The 22817-nt window shown below is 35.7% G+C and overlaps 5 protein-coding genes across 7 annotated transcripts; 1 reads left to right on the top strand and 4 right to left on the bottom strand.

The window, feature by feature from the left end:
* The first annotated feature begins 1396 nt into the window (after positions 1-1396).
* On the top strand, positions 1397-6389 carry LOC129566714 (abhydrolase domain-containing protein 2). Its single transcript, XM_055442907.1, has 6 exons — positions 1397-2315; positions 3287-3453; positions 3759-3926; positions 4290-4476; positions 4601-4950; positions 5103-6389. Exons 1-6 carry the CDS (start codon positions 2155-2157, stop codon positions 5279-5281), a joined length of 1212 nt encoding a protein of 403 aa, XP_055298882.1. The 5' UTR covers positions 1397-2154; the 3' UTR covers positions 5282-6389.
* A 609-nt stretch (positions 6390-6998) lies between these two features.
* On the bottom strand, positions 6999-11646 carry LOC129566715 (ubiquitin-conjugating enzyme E2-24 kDa). Of its 3 annotated transcripts, none has more exons than XM_055442908.1 (4): positions 11422-11646; positions 10041-10539; positions 9677-9824; positions 6999-9347 (listed from the first exon to the last, which is right to left on the bottom strand). In XM_055442908.1, exons 2-4 carry the CDS (start codon positions 10416-10418, stop codon positions 9250-9252), a joined length of 624 nt encoding a protein of 207 aa, XP_055298883.1. In that variant the 5' UTR covers positions 10419-10539; positions 11422-11646; the 3' UTR covers positions 6999-9249. The 3 variants fall into 3 exon arrangements, with proteins under 3 accessions (XP_055298883.1, XP_055298885.1, XP_055298886.1); XM_055442910.1 differs by having other exon boundaries at positions 11303-11623; XM_055442911.1 differs by lacking the exon at positions 11422-11646 and adding an exon at positions 10711-11228.
* Positions 11647-12195: 549 nt separating this feature from the next.
* On the bottom strand, positions 12196-14087 carry LOC129566688 (ribosome biogenesis protein WDR12 homolog). The gene is made up of 5 exons (XM_055442843.1): positions 13906-14087; positions 13626-13778; positions 13409-13558; positions 12694-13319; positions 12196-12540 (listed from the first exon to the last, which is right to left on the bottom strand). The coding sequence occupies exons 1-5, from the start codon at positions 13962-13964 to the stop codon at positions 12272-12274; spliced, it is 1257 nt and encodes a 418-aa protein (XP_055298818.1). The 5' UTR covers positions 13965-14087; the 3' UTR covers positions 12196-12271.
* Positions 14088-14272: 185 nt separating this feature from the next.
* On the bottom strand, positions 14273-21395 carry LOC129566687 (general vesicular transport factor p115). The gene is made up of 6 exons (XM_055442842.1): positions 20923-21395; positions 16986-17432; positions 15545-16898; positions 15238-15467; positions 14914-15180; positions 14273-14503 (listed from the first exon to the last, which is right to left on the bottom strand). Exons 1-6 carry the CDS (start codon positions 20998-21000, stop codon positions 14405-14407), a joined length of 2475 nt encoding a protein of 824 aa, XP_055298817.1. The 5' UTR covers positions 21001-21395; the 3' UTR covers positions 14273-14404.
* On the bottom strand, positions 17846-20845 carry LOC129566691 (carbohydrate sulfotransferase 11). The gene is made up of 2 exons (XM_055442845.1): positions 19657-20845; positions 17846-18940 (listed from the first exon to the last, which is right to left on the bottom strand). Exons 1-2 carry the CDS (start codon positions 20221-20223, stop codon positions 17846-17848), a joined length of 1662 nt encoding a protein of 553 aa, XP_055298820.1. The 5' UTR covers positions 20224-20845.
* Positions 21396-22817: the final 1422 nt, after the last annotated feature.

Below are 22817 nucleotides of genomic sequence, written 5' to 3'. Positions count from 1 at the left end.
AAGGAAATATGTTTTTTTTTTATCAGAAACAAAAAAGAGAGAAGTTAAAGAAACAAAAGGAAAAAAAAGCGAAAAGAACGAAAAATGGTCGAATTAGAATACCATTAATTTTGCACCGCCTTTATCGCACGATCGTGAGTCTCGAGTCTTAAGTAGAAAAACGTGTTTGTAATGACAACAAATGTGTTTGCACTTGGCTGATGCGAAAAACATGACTTCATAACTTTTTTCGAGTCCTTAGTCATGCGGTATTTTTTTTTCTGTTTCGTTCAGAAAGAAACGAAAATACAAAAAAAAAAGAAATTTCGAGATATTTATTATCGTTTTATATCACAATGTTAAATTGCACTATTCATAGAAATGAGGAAAAAATAACTGTGAGAATTTGCGTTGAATGGAATATTTCAAGTGATGAATGAATAATATTTTCTGGATTTCTCTATGAATAACTGCTATTTGATGCGATAAGCGGATTGCGTAAGTACAAATATGTAAAAGGTCGAATCAGCATGTAAAAACAAGTTTTGGCACGGAATTTGTTGTGCAAATATTTTCGCCGCAAAACTTTACAATATTCGTTTATTTTCCTGCATTTTATAAGCCCGGAAAAGAACGTATTAAATCAAATAAAGACCTACAAGAACAATTACTCTCATTTCAATTTGAAAGTTTCATAGCAAGCGTCAACCGAAGTAATCACTTAAGTGCTACGCCAATATCAATTGGTACACAAATTGTCTGTGTAAAATAGTATGAGTCTAACATTCCGATCACACAGCATAGATGTATATGGCGTGTGCGACGTAAACGTAAAACAATGAATTTAAATGAAAGCCGATTATTATGATTGAAATTAAAATTCGAGGTTAAAAGCGCTTTAAATCGAATGAAGATTTTTTCGGAATTAGCCAAATATCGTCAATGCTGTGATAGCAGTTTAGGGCCTATGCACAAAATAGATGATAGCGTCAATGACCCAAAAAGTCAAAATAAATGAAGAAATTAGCGAATAAAAAAGAGAGCCACACACCGACAGCAAAATTGCAGTTTTCGAATGTGTTTCAAGCAAGAAAGCATCTGAAAGTGCTAGAAAAATATAGAATAACACACATCGTATGGAATATGTTGAATGCGATTGTGTGCGTGTAGTGTCTGTATGGTGAATGTCAAGCGTCAAACACATAGATGCATGTTGAGGTATCGGTATTCATTTTCTAGCAGTTCTATTCGACGCCGACAGAGAGTGAGACGGACGGAATTCGTGCTCACTCCGTATAAACACCCATACACGTTCACGGTCACTGTGTCGCTACATCAACGGAAAATGGGTGTGTATGTATGTGCTTGTTCGTCTGAGTGTGTGTGTATTTTTATGGAGAGACACATCGTACGAAACAGTATGATAAAGCGAAAGCCGAAACACAACACAAAACCGTATGTATCCAAAGAGAGCCGCATGACATACGCGCTATATGTCTGTATTACTTCATTTATTGTTTAGATTGCTGAGCGTTAGGGAAGGCATCAGTTCAGTTTACATTGTGCGAATCAGTGTGAGAGAAAAAGTGAGAGAAAAAAGAACTACTACGCTGTTACGATGAAAAATTCATTTGATTGAATTAATTTGATTGTAATTTCAAATTCGACCAATTTGTAATTGAATGTGATTCATCAGGTGTGCCGTTGCTGTTCGAGTGAACACTGAACATTCTAATAAATTCATGACAATTGTGCTTTAGTTTGGGCATTCGTTTTAAGCGTGTTCCGTGTGTATGTGCATAAGAGCATAGAGAAAGGGTGATGTTTTTTTCTCCTCTCTAAAAAGACGATATCTGACAGTATTGTATGTAGCGTGTTTCACGGCTACTGTGGAAAGTTTCTAGAAAATTCGATTTGATCAATGAAAAATATTTGACTGCGAAGGAAATTTGTGATAAACTGATAACCTTAACTTGTTTCGACGATCCAAAAAAAAAAATGGAACACAGTCTGTTCATGTGAAATGAAAAAAAAAACAAGAGAAACATTGAAGGCGAACATTTTTTTTCATTATAGCGTTCAAATAACGCGACGTGTATTTTATTAAATATAGAAAGACGAATAGACACACAAAAAACATAGTGACAAAGTTGAAAACAAAAAAAAACTAAAATAATGTATACCATATCGCCGGCCTTCCTAACATTCGTCGGAGTAGTATTTTGCATTCTATTTCGGAATTTCGTCAATTGTCAACCAATCAAACCATATATAGCATGTTTTGATGAATCATTTCTTGACTGTATCTTCAAGTATGCCCCAATCCTTCGCGATCCGTAAGTGTATTTGTGGTTTTTTATGTGCCAATGTATATGTTCTTATTATTATTCACCCAAAAAGTCATTAAATTTCAAATGTGATCACCATGACAGAACATGTGTCTCATATGTGAACAACAATATTCGGTTTTCTTGTTTCGAACGAAGAGAAAAAATTCCTTGACTCATTATTTGTTTAATTTAAATTTCGAATTCGTACAACGAAGTAGAAAAAAAAATTGTTGCGAATCTCAACCACATAAAATATCCACAGTTTAAACCATAACAAAAGAGATAAAATTGCCGTTGTAATGAAATTCGGAATATTCATGAGAAGATAGAATCGATTTTGTTCTTTTGTTGCGAAGAAGAGGGGTGTGTTTTACATAATCAAACACATACGACTCAAACATATTTCTTCACACTCAAACATATTCAATTGGCTTTTGTGTTAAATCTTCATTTAATTGTTGCTCGCTCCAAAAATATGCGGCACAAAATGATAAAAATAATCGCGGTGCCTAATTCTAGAATTAGACTTGAATTTGTGCGTATATGTGTGTAAATGTGTACGTGTGCCAGTGGCCAGTGTCTCGTTAGATTAAATTGAACACTGTATCGGTTTGAATTATTATAATCACAAATTCCAGCGAAGCTGAACGCTATCATGACTATAAGTCGAATTTGACTTGATTCGCCTATTGACGTCGTCGATTTGTTATTATTATAAATGCTCTCTGATTATGTGCCATTATTACTATTAAAATAATACTGCGTCGCCCGTTCTTATCGAATGAGTCGGGAACTTGAGAAAGTAATTCGAAACTAGCTATGCACTCTGTGTGTTTTTTTTCTCTCTCTCGCATTTCACTTGTCATTTGAAGACACAAACAAAATGATTATCCAGAAATGGAACTTAAAATGGTTATCAAAGTTATATTTATTAAAAGGAAAACTTATTGTCAATTTTGCTTTCAACTCGCATACAGATATGTTCCGACATTGTGGGGCTATTCGGGACATTTGCAAACAGTATTCCATAGTATAGTTGGTCGTGTCAAATGCCCATGGCCATCCGGTGAACGAATATACATGACGTTAGACGATAATTCAACACTCACATATGACCTGTATCAACCATTGAACGAACCAAATGGTAAGTTGTCAAACCATTGACCATCAATTATTCATTGACGATGAAAAACGGAAAATCCATTAATCTCATTAATTTTAGGGTGGGAAGAAACTCTGTAGAACTTTCTGATTCATTTAATATTTACATACAAAACACATTACGAAAAATTCGGTCATGAAAGCGATGACCTTTTTTTAATGTTTGTCTTTGCTCCGTATTTTTTTCAATATCTCTCTCACATTTCCTCCCTTCCTTCCTCCCTCTTTCTCTGTCTCCTATTGTTTTGATTTCACAACAATTTAACGTTTCGAATTTAATCTACGCAGATGATGTGACGGTAGCTATATGCCCTGGAATTGGTAATTCGTCGGAAACAGTATACATACGGACGTTTGTTCATTTGGCTCAATCGATGGGATATCGATGTGCCGTACTCAATCATATTGGCGCACTGCCATCCGTTGAAGTAACGTCTAGTCGGATATTTTCATACGGTAAGTGGTGTATATGACTCGTGTTGAGTCACAACAATTGATTTTAATCGATTGGCATTCGATTTGTTGCTTCTGTTTCTCTCTCTCCCCCTCTCGCGCTTTACTTTTATTTATTTATTTTCTTTTATTTATTCGTGCATGTGATATAATTGGTTGCTTTTATTTGATAAGAAAATTCTCGCATGATTGACGATATGCACACGTTTGTGTATCAATTGCACATGATTACGAATAATAATTGTATAGAAAATTCGATTCGGTCGCCAACGACGCGAGCAATTTTAATTGAAGCAATAATTATTGCAATTATTATTTTAAAAAAATAAAACAATTGTTTGTCTTCACAATTACACACCAAAACAGGCCACACCGGAGATTATCAAGCAATGGTTAAGCATTTGGAACAAACGCATCCATCGACATACATCGTTGCGGTTGGCTTTAGTCTTGGTGGTAACATAGTCACCAAGTATATGGGCGAACAAGAAGGAACAATGCCACGAAATGTAATAGGCGGCATATCAATATGTCAAGGATATAATGCTGTCGAGTAAGTATTGACATGAATAAATACACTTCAATCGCAATGTGTTCAAAAATCAACGCCATTAGTCTAACACACGCCTAAATAAATAATGTTTCTTTCTTTTTTACAACGCATTTAAATTTACCAGAGGTACGCAGTTCCTGTTAAATTGGGAGAATTTCCGACGCTTGTATTTGTATGTGATGACGGAAAATATGAAGCAAATCATACGCAAGCATAAGCATGTTTTATTATCCGAGGATGTGAAGAAGAAGCACGGCATCAACGAATCCGATATTTCATATGCATTAACACTGCCCGCTCTGGATGAAGTTTACACACGTAAAATTCACAACTTTCCATCGGTCAACGATTTATACCAATGGAGCTCATCGCTTAATTACTTACAGTACATTAAGAAACCCATGGTGTTCATTAACTCAAAAGATGATCCGCTTATTCCAGAATCGTTGCTTGAACCCATCAAAAAGCATGCAAGTAAGTAGAAAAACAGACGAGAGAAAAGAAAAACTCGCTGAAGTTTTGCAGAAAATACTGAATAGGTCACATTAAAGGTCATTAAAATGGCACAACAATAGGTCTACCATTCACTAATTCCATTGTTTTTATTTTTTGTGTCTTTTGTCTAGGTAAACACCCCAATACTCTGTATGTTGAGGTAGCCCACGGTGGCCATTTGGGCTTCTATGAAGGTGGTCACATTTTTCCAAATCCGATCACTTGGCTAGACCGAGCTACAATTGCCATCATCGGTGGCATTGTACTATCCAACAAAAATCGATTAATGCACAAAGTTGAAATCGATTAAGGGGGGTTCGCATTCGACCACGTTCGTTTGAAACGACGCAGAGTTCTTTTTTAAAAATACAAATTATAAAATATGACATCGTTTGGATTCCAACATATTTGTCTAACACTGTCAAACCAAAATACGAGTATAAAAGCCAAATAAAAAGCCCACGCATTTTATGAACCATCATCGAACAACAGAAGAAGAAGAAAACAGATACGGAAAACATCAAAACACACATTGTTCGAGACATCTCATATTCATAAATGTGTATTCGCCGCCATTCCCATCTGTCGCTCCGTTTATTTCGTCCAACAAATTGTAATTTCCATTTGATTTTAGCGCTCAAATCTAGATGAGAGCTGCATCGTGGTTTTACTTAATGTCTTATTTTCGGTGCAAGAGATATTAAATAATGACAGCACTTATTTATTCTAAAGAAAACATCATGATACAAAAACAAACGAAAAACTATATCAAGTGATTTTTTTTGATGCGTTAAGTGAATGAATTTTAATTCGATTGATAACGAAAAAATAAAAAAATAAACATAAATTACACAAATGCTTAATTTATAAGTTTTACAGGCAGGATTGAGATTTAAGATTTAGCGTGAATATAATTTTTAATATTGATGTACGCTTACATTCGTTCGTTTTATTTGTTTTGAGTAATGAATAAAACACACACAAAAACTAAAGTGTAATTAGTTTCAAGAAGAAAAGGGGAAAAAATTGATCAACCACATTAAACCACATGACACCATCGTTGCTCCGCCTCAGTGTGTTCACATCGGACACACACATTCATCTATAATTCTATATTTAAATATATAAATAGCAGTTTACTAAGAGAGGCTCAATTTTTTTTTCCATTTTTACACAGGGATTTAGTTCTCCTTTAGATATTATTTCGTACGAATATATATATAGTTTCCTTTGGGAATGACATTCAACATCCAAACTAAATTGCTTTTTTTTTTAAAACATTCCCAACTGTACACACAAACGGAATTAAAACAAACATACACATACAGTTGCATTTAGGTAAATTTAATTGTTAAATTATTCGAAAGAAAAATAATCAAATGAAACGAAAGAAAATAAAAAAAAACAGTAAAATCAAATAGAGTATTTTTCATTGTGTTATCAAAGTGGTTTCTTCACAGTGCATGCATCGTGAGTCATATCAGCCAAGCGGTTGCGGTGAATTCGACGAACTTCGTACCCATGAGTGGTGATAACAAAAACCACACAATTTCCTAAGAAAATTCTACTATTTATTTTGATTGGCTTCATTTTTAGTCGCATTTTATTATCTGACCTTCCGATCGGTTTTGTCATCGGTCCAACTGCCGTTATTATTGTAAATCACACAAACGGCGCTTGTGATTTGTGCATCGCTTTCGCTAATCGTCTCGTTGTACGCAAATGGCAAATAAATAATAATTGCCTCGAAGTAGCTTTGAACAAATATGTATATCGCGATGAGGCACGCGCTAATCGCAAACCCATTTCTATCCCATCGTGTTCAGCAGCCAGCTGCAGTTCACAAGTTGTAAAACAGGTATGTGCAAAATTACTGGAAGTAATTAAATATCTACCCCAAGCCATGTCGGGCAATTTGATACATTGTACGAATCAGCAATTCATCTAGAAATACAAGCCTAGAAAGGGAAATATGATGTGTCGATCAGCGAATAATGGAAGAATTCCGACGAAAATAAAAGACGTTCTTTATCTTTTGACACATAATACGATTTATTTACTATTTTTATGTGAATATTTTCGATTTTTGTTGTTTTTTTGACTTAAAATGTAACTTTTTCACTGTGATTCACAATAGCGCTCACTATGTTGTTATTGTTGTTGTTGTTTCTGTTCTATTATAGGATTATTTCCATTGAATCAAAATGAGCAAAAAAAAGAAAATAACAAAAAAAATGGAACTTGAAATGATTTTTATCTGCTTTTTTAATTATTTTTTTCTCTTCTGTTAGAACTATGATTTGACTTATCCAAAAATATACACAATATTCCTTGTTGAGCGTTAAATAGAGTTTATTATAAACAGAACTGTTTGTTAACGCCACCAAAATTACAAATTGATATTTATATTTTCATATCTATTGATTGAGTCGCACGTTGAATGAGTCGAGATACAATCAAATATCAATTATACAATTGATATCACCCATAAAAAAGATGATGCATGTGGTTTCTTTTCGTTTGCTATGGATCAGTTCATTCATTGAGGACGTATCGATATAAAAACATAAAAAAATTAAATGGTAATTTTGCAGAAAAAAATAGCGAAAACTATTTCGTTTGAACGAAAAAAAAAAACATTGGCACAAATTGGATTTCTTTTTATTTCATATTTCGTTAAATTGAATTTAAAATTCTATGACAATCAATTTAAAATAATAAATCAATTATCAAAAATTCATATTGAATCAAACTGATCTATCTATTGAAATGATAAATCAGATTTGAGTGTCCCTGCTTCGAACGAGCAAGAAATAAATCATCTTTAGTTTCCAATCTGATAAAAAAAAGAGGAACTTAGTGTTTTTCGATGTATTTTTAGGGGGTAAATAGAAAATAAACGTAGGATTATACATAAATTATACTATCAAACGGGTTGAAAAGCGAAGCATATAACAACGTATAAACGGTTAGGTGTATAGTATCAGTTTTAAAAATGTGTGTTTGATGAATTTCATATTGGAAACTCTAATCTATTGAAGAATTGGTCACATTCATTTTTTTTTTTCAATTTGAAATGAGAATCAGGAAAAATCGCAGCTGTGCTTGTAGGAGGTTCCATCTTTATATTTAAAAAAAAAATCAAGATTATTTTTGCTTGTTGATTTCCGAATCGAGATAAGGTTGAATCGAACGTTACATCATTTTTTTTTCGTTCATTTATTTTTCAAGCTAGAAAAACAACCGAATGCAATTGTGTAAGAGTCTTTGTTTTTTCTTTTCTTTTGTCAACTATCGAATAAAAAAAAAATAATTTTGATCTTCGGAAATGTTGTCGCAATTCTTATCGCCTAAAAAAATTTCATTGTGTGATCACGTTACTAAAATGATGTATAGTGTGGAGTTTTTTTTCTTTCTCTTTCTGAATCAATTTCTTCTTCGCCAAATGTGTTTGTTTCAGCCTTCGCATCTTAATTATTCTTTTGTTTAACCAGCCTGCATTCTCCATTCATAAATTTATGTTCGCCTACGAGTGTCAATAAGTTAAAAAAAGTTGGTTGTTGATATTCACATTCACGCGCATTTTGTGTATCTGTGTGTATGTTGTTGTTGTTTTTGTTGTTGCATTTTTCTTTTATTCTTTTTTCATAAATTTTGCTTTCTCCTAATTCATCCACAGCATGAAATGCATGCGGAACCTATATGGAAACTAATATAAATTCTTTTTCGTTATTTCCTTTTCAAGTTTAAATTCATCGTAAATCAGGATAGTATACAAACTAGAATTTTATCATCAATAATTTTCGTTTCCGTTTTTATGCTAATTTCATATGCTTCTTCTGCTGTTTCCATTCGATTCCTTGAACAATTCTCTTATCAAAGTGTGTGTATATTTCGGATAATTTTTCGGTTTACATGTAATCAACATACAAATAAAAATGACATATTTGGTCTAAAAAACGAACTTTAAACGGGCAATGGCATTCTGATTTGATCTGAAGATATGGTAGCTCATTTCTCTTCATCTCTCTAAATGATTTTTTCTATTGTAGTTGCTTGTTATATGTAGAAAATCGAATACATAATTATTATGTTGTTGTTGTTTGTTTTTTTTTGTTCTTACTTTGTAATAGTTATATATGTACGTGTTTAGTTTTTAGTTTGCCTTACGAATTAAATACATATCTTGATTAGATTTATTGTAGATTTTGCTTTTCTTTTCATGTTTTTTCTCTTCACTTGTCTCGATTTTGGTTACAACCACAAAAAGCAGCTAAATCACGTTGCATACCGCTTAGTCCATAATCTAGCGATTCGGTCGTGTTCTTCCCTATTTTGCAAATATTGTGTGGCAATGCTTCCAACAAGTGGATCGGCTAGAAGGAGAATAGAAAAACGGAGGAAAAGAAATCAGGAATTCGTTTAAGAGATGGATGTTTTGGTTTAAAAAATCAAAAAAAGTTGTAATTATCATTTTGATGTTTATCAACAAGAATACGATTAAGAAGAGCATAAGATGGCAATAGATAAAAATTGAATTTGGAACGAGTCAACTCGACCCGTTCATGTAAAAAATTGTAAAGATGGAATTTGTTATTTAAATTGGTCGAACAAATTAAACGATAAAATTTTTTTGGACATGATAACTTTGGAGATAATCGCTGATTATTAATCGGACACTCTTTAGTGAAGAATCTGAACTTACCAGGATTGCAGTCGGTCAAAAGTGAGCAAATGGATAGTAATACTTTTGAAATGGTCAGTGCCGGTGACCAATTGTCTTTCAAAATATCCAAACAGATAACGCCCTGACTATTTATGTTACAGTGATATATTCTCGTCCGGAAGGTGACCTATTGAATGAATGTATTTTAATTAAAATCATGCCTTGTTGTTCGAACGCTAATTTTTGTTTGCGTTCAGTTGTAATATATTTTCATCACCTAAGTTGAGATGTAATTTCATTGATTTTTAGAATATTTTTTTGAATAAAAAAAAAATGCAGTTTACATGTAAGTTACTGTCATTACAATGAGAACAGCCCACTAGTTACACTAGCGGCACCATACCTTTGGTGGTTTGAATGGGTATTCCGGTGAGAAGTGTATGTCTAGGAAAAATACACCACCTTCATACACGGAGCCTGGTGGACCCAGAATTGTTGAGACCCATTCGTACAAATTATCACCTTTTGGACCGGCTGAACAGTTTGGTGGTGGATCAAGTGTGATTTCGGCCAATTCCTTTTGTATGCGCTTCGCAGACGTGCCCAATGCCTTGGAAATCTTTGGATTTGGTTTTGGATCTTTTGTTTCTGGCTTTGTTTCTTGCGGTCCCGAATTCACCGCCGATGCACTGCCATTGCTGCTGCTGTTGTTACCATTGTTGCCGTTGCCATTGCCACGGCCGCGACCACTTCCACTGCTCGAACCTGCGCTCGATGACATCTCTCGCTCGTCTTCACTGCACCCACCAACGAAAAATAAATGCGAAAACACACACCGTTCTACTCTGGCCTGTTTATCTTTCCGCACCGCTGCTACACACAATTCACTCTTCCAGATTAGACTGTTTTACCATTTGGTCAATCCAAACAAATGTCGAACGAACATGAAAAGAACAAAAAAACGAGGAAAAAAACGATTTATTAATCAAAGACAAAATCTGATGCCATTCACTGTTATATCAATAAAACAAAGTGAACGGGATTTTTCTTTCTCATTTATGCTACACATTTGCACGAAACAGGCTTTTCGAATGTATTCTCCAGAAATCAACACATTCCTTTTCACGCAATTCAAACTTATTCCTCTATAAATACACAAAACGTTGTGATTATTTCCAATTTCCAAAGCAATTCCGAAATATTTCACTGTCAATTCATCATTCCTTTGTCTATGCTGCTGTCGTCTCTGAATACAAAATTAACAACACCGAACTTGCAAATAAAAATGCTTGGAACAATTTTCAATTTTTGTCGTATAAAATTCTAAAATGCGTGAATTTTTTAGCTGTTCATCCGATCTATATAGTCACAAAATTTGTTGCGGATATATGGTGCAATACAAAGAAAAAATGTTCGCAAAAAAACACTCTCATGAAGACGGCCATTTTGAGACATTGCCGAAACAAAAACCGATATTATATTAATCATCCGTTGCTTAGTCGGCTTTGCATTTCAAACGATTTCGTTGTTTTTTTTTCTCAACAAATGCACACTGCTCAAAATCATTAAATCAATCGAATTAAAACCGTAATCTGAGATAATTGTCGCGAATTCGGAAAAAAATTACCGAACAAAAAAAAGTCGCTTATATTCTTGTGTACTTACACAGCACAGAGAGACGATTCTATATGCACACATACAGGTTATAACCTTTAGCTTTGTTAGAGCATTTGTGAAAAATTTTCGGTCTTAATTCAATAGTCAAGTTAATCGTTTATGTTTACCTCAATTGTTTTCCGCTCTGTCCAATGGATTATTCGATAAATCGATGACGGTTTTCTTACAATTTGGATGGAACAAATCTATAAAAAATAATTTTTTCTTCTTTCTTACTAGCTGTCTCTTGTGCACACACGCACTACCTTTGCTTCGCTATTTTCTTCTCTGAAATGAACAGCAAACCGTGTGTATCGTTTACAAAGCAATCTACTCCGAACAAGCACACAAAACGAACAAGAGACAGTCACACAAACACACATATACATGCACACACGAAGAGCGATGCATACACAGACGCACATACACATTTCAACACGGTGTGAATTCGAATTGAACGCCTTCAGACATACAGTGTATACAGAAAATACTGTGGCAATCGTACGCATACAACACAACACAACGATTGACAGAATCGCTGAGGCAATACCAATGTGTACATGCATGAAACGGCGTTGTGTTTATTATGCCGATGACTTGGTTTACATCGAATATGGCTTTTTTTGGTTGTATAGTCACGCATATTTCTTTGTTTTCATCCAAAAAAAAATACCGTTCTCATTAGATCACGGCGATTTCGCGTCAAATTTAATTTAATTTTTCTTCAGACGCAGTTTTGTCCTCTGCACTGTTTCTCTGACGAATTTTGTTATCATAATTTGAATAACATATTTAATCAGCAAGCAATTGATAAACTTTAACGTTGATTTCTTCAAAAATAAGGGAATACTGGACGATTCCAAAGTACTCATCTTAATAATACCAAATAAACAAATTATGGCGAGGATTTTCATGGGGTTTTTATTTAAGAAAAAAAGTTTGTTTTTGTAACGAACTGTCTATTTTAATACAAAATATTTAAATGGATTTCTTCGATTTAAAAATGCGCACGGAATTATCCGCACCACCCGATACCATGTATTTTGGATTCGACCAATCGCAATCGTGTACTTTATCTTCATGCCCAAGTAAATCGAATAATGGGGCCTTTGAACTTCGCATATCCCAGAGTTTTACGCAATTATCGTATGATCCAGAAATGAACAAATGCTCTTCGGTGGTGGACCAAAACACTGATTGCACCCACTGTGTGTGGCCAGAGTATGTGTTTTTCACGATTGTTCCAGCTGAAAAGTAAGGAGATGCTTCTTGTTAATACATTTTTCTTTGAATAAAAAAACAAATTAAATAATTCGCACTACGAATAAAAATGGAATTTCCGAATTTTCTTTTCAATTTTGGTTGATGAAAAATGAGTAAAACAAGGCAAGTTTACTCACAATTACTTCTCAAATCGTACAAACGAACACTTTTGTCGGCCGAACAAGTGATAACTAGCCCATTGAGTTTAGAGTGGCTCACATCGAAAATGGGTTTATTGCCATTGATTTCTGACTTAATTCCGCCTTGTGCCAAGTCCCACACACGCAGCGTGTGATCCCATGAACCGGTCAAAACCGAATCTTCCGTGATCCATTGAATGCCCGAAATTGCTTCACGATGACCCGACAATGTTGAGATTGGTGTGCGTGTTTGTTCACCCTTTAGTCTTTTGCTAGCCACTTCTTCATCGCCTTCGTTGTGTAATTCGCATGACCAAATTTTTAACATTGTATCCCAGCTGCCAGATGCTAACAATTTAGCCGATGGACTGGTCGCAATTGAGTCAACACCACGTTCATGACCTTTGCACACGTAGATACAGTCGACGGCATTGGTTTCAATATTCCATTCCCAAATCATAACTGTTTGATCCTGTGAGGCTGATGCAAACACTCCCACCTTATCACTCACCGAAATCCATGTCACTGCTTTTATTGGCGCCGAGTGACCCGGTATGGTTAGCAAATGTTTACCATTTACAAGCCAAACATTTACTGTATTGTCATAACATCCGGTCAAAATCCTGAGAACAATGAATCAAATTGAAAAAAATGTTGCGAAAAAGTCAAATTTTCATGCATTAAATGTGCATTTTCTTTGCTGAAATCTCACCATTTGCCATAAGTTTCAACCGCTGACACCCAGTCGTCGTGAAGCAAACAATTTTGTGGCTCTGGCACTGGGAAACGTTCGATATATTCAATTTCAATGACATCTTCGAATGATATGGATCGTTCTTTCAAGTGAAAATTCAGGCGTGATCTGCGAACGTTTGAAAAATTGTACATTTAAAAAAAAAGTCAACATTCTGGTTGAAAATCAAACTTACCGCAAAAATTCATTCAAAACGATGAATTCGAAATCGATGGGTTTTGAACGCTTGGCATCGCCACTTTCTTGCAACAAAGCATTCACAAATGTGTTGAGTTCCTCTTGTGTGACGTTAGCACCAATCGAATATGGAATATCTGGCACTGCATATCTAGAGAAGAATGGTTAAAAACACCTTTGAATCCGCTAATACCTACTAAATTGTGGATATGTTTTTGAACATAACCCCACATGGTTTTGTTATTTAGAAGAAATGAACACGCATTTTATCAACTTACTGCTCTTGTTTGGTGACTAAATGAATTTGCACCTGTCCTTCACCGGTCTCAATTTCCATTTTTCGGCTTTCCTGATTTTTAATATCTTTTTAAAAAAAAAAATATTAATAAGCTCAGATCCGTTTGGGTTGTGTGTTTTCACGAATCGTGACAATCAAACAAATACACGTTTCTGCGCAAAGCCATGCCATTCGACCATTTGACAGATGTCAAAATTCGCCGCAAACCAACACATTGATACAGCAGCGTGCGTTCACTAACACACTCACACCAAATTGTGTCATCCATGATTGTTTCCACACAAAAGGCGCTCAATTCAACCATTTCAAATGCTAAATCTAACGTATTTTCAAAACAATCAACACCATTTCCATTCAGTAATAGGGGCAATTTATTTTTGAAAACATTTTCGATAAATTTATTTATATTTTACATGATTTTTTCTATATAAATAGAAGTGAATAATGATGATCTCCATTGAACGATCCAACGAACCGATTTATTTATTGTCAATTTCTTCTTCGCTTTCTTCTTCGTCATCAGTTACGGTTTGACCCAATTTTATGAGCCGGTGTCGATATTTCTTGATTTTATTCTCCTGCAGATAGAAAAGAGATGAAGGGAAATTCTTAAAACGCACATCAATGGAAATTATTAATTGATTTTGAAGATAAGAAGGGGAGAAAAGTCGTTTTGCCACAGGCTGAACCAATGAAATGACGGACTGGTTTTGTGTATTTTTCAAATGAAGCGTAAATATACCTTGAAATTGCCCGAAACAAAGCTACGCTTGAAAGAGAAATACTGTAGTATTTACAGAACATGTTCAGCCCGCGGTTTGGTGTTACAATTAATACCAAATCGGATTCGGTTCAAAGAACCAATATGTATCAAGACGAAAATTCCCGTGTTTTTCATTCAAATCTGATTTTGTTTGGTTTTCCACAAAAATTAATTGTTACAAAAAAAAAAATCTTCAATCCTCCACATAAAAAGAAATATACCAACCTGATCGGTAAGCAATTCCAATAAATCCTCTTGATCTTTTCTCAATTTTCCGATTTCCGTTAAGCTCAAACTCTGTTCGGTCATTTCGAGCGCATCATTCAATTTGGCATTTAACGAGTCGACTTCGTCTCCAAGGCGACGATTTTCCGATCGATAAAAGTCCGCCTCCGTGGCCGAGCTGACGAGATTATTGTTATTATTTGTCGATTGGCCATTTTGTGTGGCCGTGCTATGACCATTGGTAGCTGCTGCCAATTGTGCTTTCAGCTACAAAATATACGAATGTAAAACAACATGTTTTGTATAAATGTATAAATACTATACCAAAATGTTTTGGTCGAATAATTGCGCGTTTGTCTGTTGCATTTCGGCCATTTGTTTCTTCAGACTCTTGATTTCCTCCTCCGAATTCTTGGCGGCAATTTGCAGATTCTGTAATTTATAATCTTGATCACGAATGATGTCTTTGTATTGACTGATGACACCGGATGCATTTTGATGCTCGGGCGAGCTGGACACATTTTCAAAGTCGGTAAAGTTTTTCACGATGATTCCTAAGAATAAAAATGAGCAAATTTTAGTCTTTTTACCGAATATCAACGTATTAAAGTGGCCATGAATGGCAATTTACCTTCAATATTCTTAATTAATTTGCAAAATTCATAGTCTAAAAGTAGATCGCTGGCGGATTTGGTTCGAATCTGTGGTACTTTAGCGGCCCGACTGTATGCCTCATGTTTGGTCACCTCGCCCAATTTCTTCGTGAATGTTTCCAGTCCGATTCGCTTCTGTACCAATTGGCATAAATCTTCTCGTCGATTGTTTTGCACGGAATTGTCGTTGAATTGAATGCTGATGCCCATGAGAAAGGCGCACAGACTCTGCACCAAATACTCGTTGTCGTCATGTTCATTGGCACTGATTTGTGAAATGAGATATGCGGTTGTGTTTGGTGTGGTGAGAAATGCTTTGACAGCGGCTGGACAGTCGTGCAACCATGTGCACAGCAACATTAGAATGCCGAGTTTCGATTGAAGCTTATAGTTGCCCATCTGTAGCAGTGTTGTGCATTGTTGGAGTAATGAAATGGGTTCGCTACCAGGTGATGTTGCCAATAGAACTCGGAGTAATTGTTGTTTCTGCGTATTGTTGCCGATGAGTGCATGCGTGAGTGAAACCAATGAGAACCAATTCGACAATGCATCCGAACTGAAAAGACCGCCGCATAGAAGCTGACCGGCTGTCAATGTGGATACGCTTGCTGTTGACGGCAAAAGTGTTTGCACTAATTTAATTTGGCCGATTTCATTGTGATAGAGGAAATTCTGGAAGCAATAGAGTACGGCAGTACGTAGGCTCAACGGTTGTTTATCGTTCACCATTGACATAAGAAGAACGACGATGGCTGGTTGTGGTGGATTACTTGGTGCCAAAATCGAATTAAAATATTCCTGATTTTCATTGTCACCGCGAATGACTTCGGCCACTGTGTTAATTGTTTCGGTCAAAATGTCCGATGGCACACCGCTGCCCATCAGAATTTTGCACAATGTTTCTAATAAACCACAATTTCGCATGGTTTTCTGACACGATGTTACGATAATCTGTGAATTAATTGGGCTAACTAAAGCACGTACAATCTGTAACATGCAATGCATGTTTGATACTTTCTGTGGTGTCCAACCCGATTCGTCCAATTCCGGTGGAAGCACTAACATCGGAGCCAAACGTTGAATGTATGAACCCTCTTTGAAAAACTGTTGATTACTCGAATTATTCTTCAGCAAATTGATCATTAAAATGAGGCAATCTTCAACGACAATCCCACCATCGGAAAAACCTTCGTCTCGTATCACATCGAACAATCGATCAAACGCATTTTCAAATGCCACAATTTTCTGTATATTCGCATTGCCTTTGATCAATTCAATCAGCAATAGCAGGGCATCATTTCGAATTACTTCACGACTATCTACCAGTAAATCCTAAGAACACAAATCAATGAATCAAATTAGACAAAAATGTTGTTGAAAAAGACGAATGTTTGTGAATTGTCTTTGCTAATATCTTACCATTAATTTGGAGACGGCCATTGGGCTGACCAATATGATTTCTTGGATATCCTTATGACGATTGGCTAACAGTGATGTGAGTAGTTTTATCGACGGCCATCTCACTTTGAAGTCGATTTCTTCCAGAAAACTTAATACTGTCGTCACATTCTCGGTGGATTTGATAAACATTTCGGTAAATTGTTCGCCTATGTTCGTCGATACGGTGGGATTGTCCATTTCCTCTTCGAATTGCTCTTGTGATGTGATATTGCATAATGTATCCAAGGCATAGCCAACGATTTCACAGTCGCTGCGATCCATTTCAAGGATTTGCACCAGAGCTGACATTCCTTGGGCACCGACCTCGACACGGTATTTGCGCGACAACGATTTCAAAGCACGGCACGCATCACGCCGATCTTCGAGCAACGTTGACGTCGATACACGGTCTACCAATCGTTCGACCTATTCAAAACGGAGAAGAGAATAAGAATAAAAAAGATATGAATAGAGAGAAGGAACTGTGATTGGTTTTGAATGAATGGTAAAAATTTTGAAGGAGAAGAAATAAAATGGAATTTATCGCTTTTGAAGCGTATGGTGTTAATATAACGGAACGTGTTAATTAGATTTCAAAGAAGTTTTCAAATTCAAATGAAACATGTAAACAAGAAGACAATGTCAAAATGTACAGAAAAAGCAACAACAACGAAAAACGTGTTATTTTGTCAAATGGTCTATAGTTTCGTTGTCGTCCCGACCGATTATAAATGTCGTTTTTCTATTCTCTAGAATATACCTTTTCATTCTCATTTGCTCAGTACATAAAAAAGCGAACGTTCATTTGTGTCCGCTTCAAAAATTCATGCACTGTCATTTTATTCGAGCTCATAACCGAGCACATCTTCCAAGCTATAACCGAACATTTTAAAGTCAACGGCATACAATTTGTACAGACTTTTGGTGACGCTGACCGGAATTCGATTGAAGTATTCACGCAACAATTCGCCAGTGCCCGATGTACGTTGACTCGTCGGAAAGGTGATGTTAACGCCGGCCAAATGAAGTGCAAGTGCCGAATCATCGATGAGTGTCTCGTACTTTCCAATCACATTATATTTTATCGCACAAGGATGGCATAATTTATTTATAGGCTCCCAATGCTCGTTAAACGAATTGAACGATTGATTCGCTTGATTGTTCATACTCAGTTCAGGTGTTAACAAATACATAATGAATTCATTGAATGTAACGTCATGGCCTCGATTCAACGAATCGGTTTCTGCATTTAGTCGAAATGATTTAATTATTTGCCTGCCAATACGTTCTTGAAAGTATCGAGCACTTGGCATATTTCCTTCCAATTTATTGCGATAGGCTGACAACAAACGCTCGAATGGATGGCGAACGATGATGAAACGCGTGTATTGTGTTAAAACGGTTTCACGTTCGTCGGGTGTTAAGCCATTGAATTTGCGAAACATCCCGGCTGAGTGGGCCAAGGCTGCCGGGATTTTCAGTGGGTCGTTGCCATTTTTCCATTGGTCTGTCATCATCATTAGAACTCGTTTCCAGTTGGTGCATGCCACTTTCGGCACATAGCAATAGAGAAATTTATGTTTGTCATCAATTATCATGTGATCGAGTTGATCGTCTGGTATTTCTGCTATGTCTTTGACAATCCCATTAAATTGCAAATTGGCACACACTTTCTGCACTTGCTCCTGACGCAATAGATTATTCGTTTGGGTCAATTCAAACCCGTGACTATTCACACGGATGTTATGATTGTTCACATTTTCGACTATCGATGCATACAACAACAACGACGATGACGGCGGCGGCGACAGCAGCGGCCCCACAATCAACACAATTAAAATTATGCATAATGAATTCGGCACACGAAATGTGGAATTCAACAAAGCTGTCACTATTTTCAATTCATCGTACGCCAACATTTTCATTGCGAATTTCTCGAATTCAGTAGCTCACATACACACACTCACAGCACTTTCTGAAAATTTGATTGATTTGACGTTGGCTTTGATATCGTTCGTTTGATGATTAATTAGATGGTTGAAATTCGATTTAATTAACATTCCAAATAACGTGGAATTTTTCGAGTTTTTTACTACTTTTTTTTTTCTTGAATGGATTTTTATAAAAATAATATCTTTTTAATGGAATATTTTTTTTCCTTTTTTTCCGGATGCTTTGTAGGCATTTGTGCCACGACTGCTGCAAAACGCATATATCACACTGCTCACGATTTATTAACTCAACTAATTGGTCTCCGTCTTATTCTCATATTCTCCAATAATCTTAATCAAATATATACACGTTCAATTGGTGAGCCTGGGCTTAGACAACTGTCTATCAGTTCAAGGCAATCGAGTATATTTAATAACGTTTCTAAGCACGATTCATTAAAATAGCATTCATTCTATCTCACTCATTTCAGTTTTTTTTTGCATGCAATTCATGTTCGTTGCTATTTTTGTTGTTGTTCATGTAGTTTTGAATAGAACTGTCAGTTGTCTGCTTCTAGAATATTAAGTGTGTATTTTATCGTTTTTCGAATATTTTGACACTTGACTTGCACATTCGACCGGTTTTTCTTTTCTCGGTTATGTTTGCGTGAGTCTCGTTGAATTTATTCCGATTTTTCGTTTTATTTTTGTTTATTTTTTAGTTGATTTCGTTGGGTTCGGCGATCGATTTTGATTTTTTTCACAAAATTCAATACGGTTTTGTTGCGTACACCACAGTCACGTAGTGGTATCTCATCATCTGCAAGCACAGCGGTGTCATGTTGCAGATAATATGTTCGCCAGATGTATTTCCATGAGATGTTTGGAATGGTTTCATTGGAATTTCTTCGCTCCGATTGCTTTGCACCATTCGTTTCGGCAGTTTCCGTTGTGCGTTGTTGTTGTTGTTGTTGCCGATTTCGAAGGGCTGTGAATGTGCGTCGAATGGCCGCTTTTAAATCGCGTACACGGCTATTTTTTGGCACAATGACCTTAAGCTGCTGGTATGGCTCACGTGTCACATACACTTTTATCGATTCACCATTCACGATTGCAATTTCGGCTGCAATTTCTTCGGGCGTTACATCATAACTTAAATCACGTAATGCAGGTGTTTTAGCCAATAGACTTTTTAAACGTTCTCTCGTTTCGTTGCGTAAACGCTGATGATTTTTTGAGAGTTCAGAACTTGCTTCAAAGTCCGACACCACATCCACACTATTCATGTTTCGATCGAACACTGAATCGGAAACGCACCGCCGATGAAAATGAAAGAATGAACGAAACAAAAAACAAATTATACTTTGAGAAAACTTGTTGTAGTTGTGGTTGTGGTTCCGTTGACAAAAATTCCACGTATAAATGAAAGAAGTGTAGAGAGAGAGAGAGAAATCACACGTCGTCTGACATCTTTAGTATTTGCTATCTCTTCTGTTCACATTTTCTTCATACACGGTCCACGGTAGAGTTCTGTGCTATGTTGCCATCCAGTGAGTGACTGACTGATTTTTGTTATTTCTTCTTTGACTCGGCTTTTGTATTCTCCCCTTCCAATCACAACTGTATTCCAGTACATACGCTTGGTGTTGTGCGTTTTTTTTCTTCTCCTCTCTTTTCTCTTGCAACACACCGTACTTAAGTTTCACTGTTAGCTATGTGCTATTTTTTACAGATGAGCTTGCATTTTATTTTCTCTTTATAATAATTGAACATCAATTGAAATATTCACGTTGATTTCAATGCGTACGATGAAAATGAGCGCCACAAATGAATGAACGAATGAGAAAATAATGATAAAATGGCAAAAATATGGTGGATTGACACTAAAGACCATTCATAATGACTATGCAACACAAAATATTATTATTTATTTTTCTGTTTGCTTTCGCTTAACATATAGAGAGAGAAATTTAGAGGGTATTTACTGTTTCAGCGCCACTTGGCTGGGTACCGGGCTCTGGTGAGCCTAAAACACTTTTTAATCCACTTTTGAAAAAATCCATTTCGTTTTTATGTGTTTTGATGACGATTTCTTTCCTCTTTTTAGCCTTAGCCACTAATTGTGTGTCTGTGTCTTTCACTCTCGCTCAATGCCCAAAATGCAAAACAGAAATAATCAATCGTCCTCACGCCAACCGGGCTAATTCAACAATCTGCTGCTATTTGCCGATTCAATATCGTTTTCGAGTGTTTGTTGTCACCTATTTTTACAACTTATACAAAACTAAATGCGTTCGCCGAACAAAAAACATAGATTGACCAAAATTAAAGCGATTCTGATACTCGAATCGAATACCAAAACATAATCGTATTGAACACGTCATATCGTCATTTGGTCACAGTGAAATTCATTCGCTTGACAGTTCAATTTTCTTTCGAAGTATTGAGATGTTTGAGTTGTCGTTGCGCTTGTGCGAGTCAGCTGTCACTGTCACTTATCGAGTGCAGTACTAGATTTTTATTTGTCTTAAAGCCACATACTCACCGTTGCCAAATCTCATATTCTCCGTTCGATTGCGGGGAAGAAGTCACATCACGAAGGATGATCGGCAGGAATTTGGATTTTTATTTGAAAAAAAAATCAAAACAATTCACTACATCAACTAAAATAATCGTGATATTTGTTAAAGATCAACAAAGGTTCTCACGAAAGAGTGTGTTTGTAATCTGGTGCTACATATTTGCTGTTCATACTAATTTTGCAAAAAAAATGGCAAATTTGGTGTGATTGCCATGAAATCGGTTCAGTGTTTCATATGAGCACTGTCCATCTAATTTATTATTCAACTTACTTTCTATTATGGACAATCAGTGGGTTTGGAACTCCATATCCATACGAAAAGTTAAAAGCAAACATGTATAATAAAATAAATGAGCTCATATGACGGAGGCTATGAACTGAAAGATTCTCGTATAAAACGCAGAAAATAAAAACGCAGAAACGCCAAAACGCAGAAAAAAAAACGCAGAAAAAAAACGCAGAAAGACAAAACGCAGAAAAAAAACGCAGAAAAAAAAACGCAGAAAGACAAAACGCAGAAAAAAAACACAGAAAAAAAAACGCAGAAAGACAAAACGCAGAAAAAAAAACGCAGAAAAAAAACGCAGAAAAGACAAAACACAGAAAAAAAAACACAGAAAAGACAAAACACAGAAAAATGAAAAATTTGATTTTTGACTAAAATATTGGGTAAATGAGGGTTCTTTTGGGTTATTTTTCCAAAATAATGGCATTTTATCTTGGCCAAAACCTCAAATAGTGTATTTTTCTGGTACCTCACATACATTACATTTACACTAGCATTTAGAACAACAACAAAGAGAGAGAAAGAAAATAAAAGGACAAAAACTTCATATAAATAAAAGGAGTTCATGCTGCGCATCGCAAAAAACTATTTCAGTGTGTGATATGAATGAATTTTGGCAAATACAGTTGCAGTGTGAATGGTTTTCGCGAAATACGGCATTACTTTGTGTGTGTTGCTGACTGTATTTTTTATGTTCGAAACAACAGCATTTGATGCCGTCGCTTTCATTCTTATGCAGTTTCATTTGCATTGCCGGCGATTTTGAGGCATAAATAAAAAAAAAAAGCATATAAGCATTTAGTTTCATCATTCTAACATTCTATTCGTTTCGAATTTGGATCTCATTTGCACTTTGTTATGGATTGTTCTTCATGAATTGATAAAGCAAAAAAAAAAACTCACAAATGTCCAAAAGGGAAAAAAATTTCATTGTAGCGTGAGAGCGATAATTTCCAAGCAATTGCTCGGCTGGCAGAAACTTCAGTTAGTATCATTTTCTTCATATTCAATAT

Source organism: Sitodiplosis mosellana, unplaced genomic scaffold, assembly GCF_009176505.1.
Source record: "Sitodiplosis mosellana isolate CC-2019 unplaced genomic scaffold, AAFC_SMos_1.0 Smas_scaffold_4, whole genome shotgun sequence".
NCBI lineage: Eukaryota > Metazoa > Arthropoda > Insecta > Diptera > Cecidomyiidae > Sitodiplosis > Sitodiplosis mosellana.
Note: the sequence above shows the minus strand (reverse complement) of the source record. Positions and strands in the feature narration are given on the sequence as shown.

Excerpts from the sequence above, each read along its gene's own strand:
- LOC129566714 (XM_055442907.1), top strand. The coding sequence starts at position 2,155 with ATGTATACCATATCGCCGGCCTTCCTAACATTCGTCGGAGTAGTATTT. Across the intron at positions 2,316-3,286 it reads GCCCCAATCCTTCGCGATCC|ATATGTTCCGACATTGTGGG; the intron begins GTAAGTGTATTT and ends ACTCGCATACAG. Across the intron at positions 3,454-3,758 it reads ACCATTGAACGAACCAAATG|ATGATGTGACGGTAGCTATA; the intron begins GTAAGTTGTCAA and ends TAATCTACGCAG.
- LOC129566715 (XM_055442908.1), bottom strand. The coding sequence starts at position 10,418 with ATGTCATCGAGCGCAGGTTCGAGCAGTGGAAGTGGTCGCGGCCGTGGC. Across the intron at positions 9,825-10,040 it reads ACCCATTCAAACCACCAAAG|GTCACCTTCCGGACGAGAAT; the intron begins GTATGGTGCCGC and ends TTCATTCAATAG. Across the intron at positions 9,348-9,676 it reads TTTGACCGACTGCAATCCTG|CCGATCCACTTGTTGGAAGC; the intron begins GTAAGTTCAGAT and ends TTCTCCTTCTAG.
- LOC129566688 (XM_055442843.1), bottom strand. The coding sequence starts at position 13,964 with ATGGAAATTGAGACCGGTGAAGGACAGGTGCAAATTCATTTAGTCACC. Across the intron at positions 13,779-13,905 it reads TTAGTCACCAAACAAGAGCA|ATATGCAGTGCCAGATATTC; the intron begins GTAAGTTGATAA and ends ATTCTTCTCTAG. Across the intron at positions 13,559-13,625 it reads GTTTTGAATGAATTTTTGCG|ATCACGCCTGAATTTTCACT; the intron begins GTAAGTTTGATT and ends AAACGTTCGCAG.
- LOC129566691 (XM_055442845.1), bottom strand. The coding sequence starts at position 20,223 with ATGAATAGTGTGGATGTGGTGTCGGACTTTGAAGCAAGTTCTGAACTC. Across the intron at positions 18,941-19,656 it reads GAACCCAACGAAATCAACTA|AAATTCGCAATGAAAATGTT; the intron begins AAAAATAAACAA and ends ACTGAATTCGAG.
- LOC129566687 (XM_055442842.1), bottom strand. The coding sequence starts at position 21,000 with ATGGATTTTTTCAAAAGTGGATTAAAAAGTGTTTTAGGCTCACCAGAG. Across the intron at positions 15,468-15,544 it reads ATTAATTAAGAATATTGAAG|GAATCATCGTGAAAAACTTT; the intron begins GTAAATTGCCAT and ends TTTTATTCTTAG. Across the intron at positions 14,504-14,913 it reads TGGAATTGCTTACCGATCAG|GAGAATAAAATCAAGAAATA; the intron begins GTTGGTATATTT and ends TTCTATCTGCAG.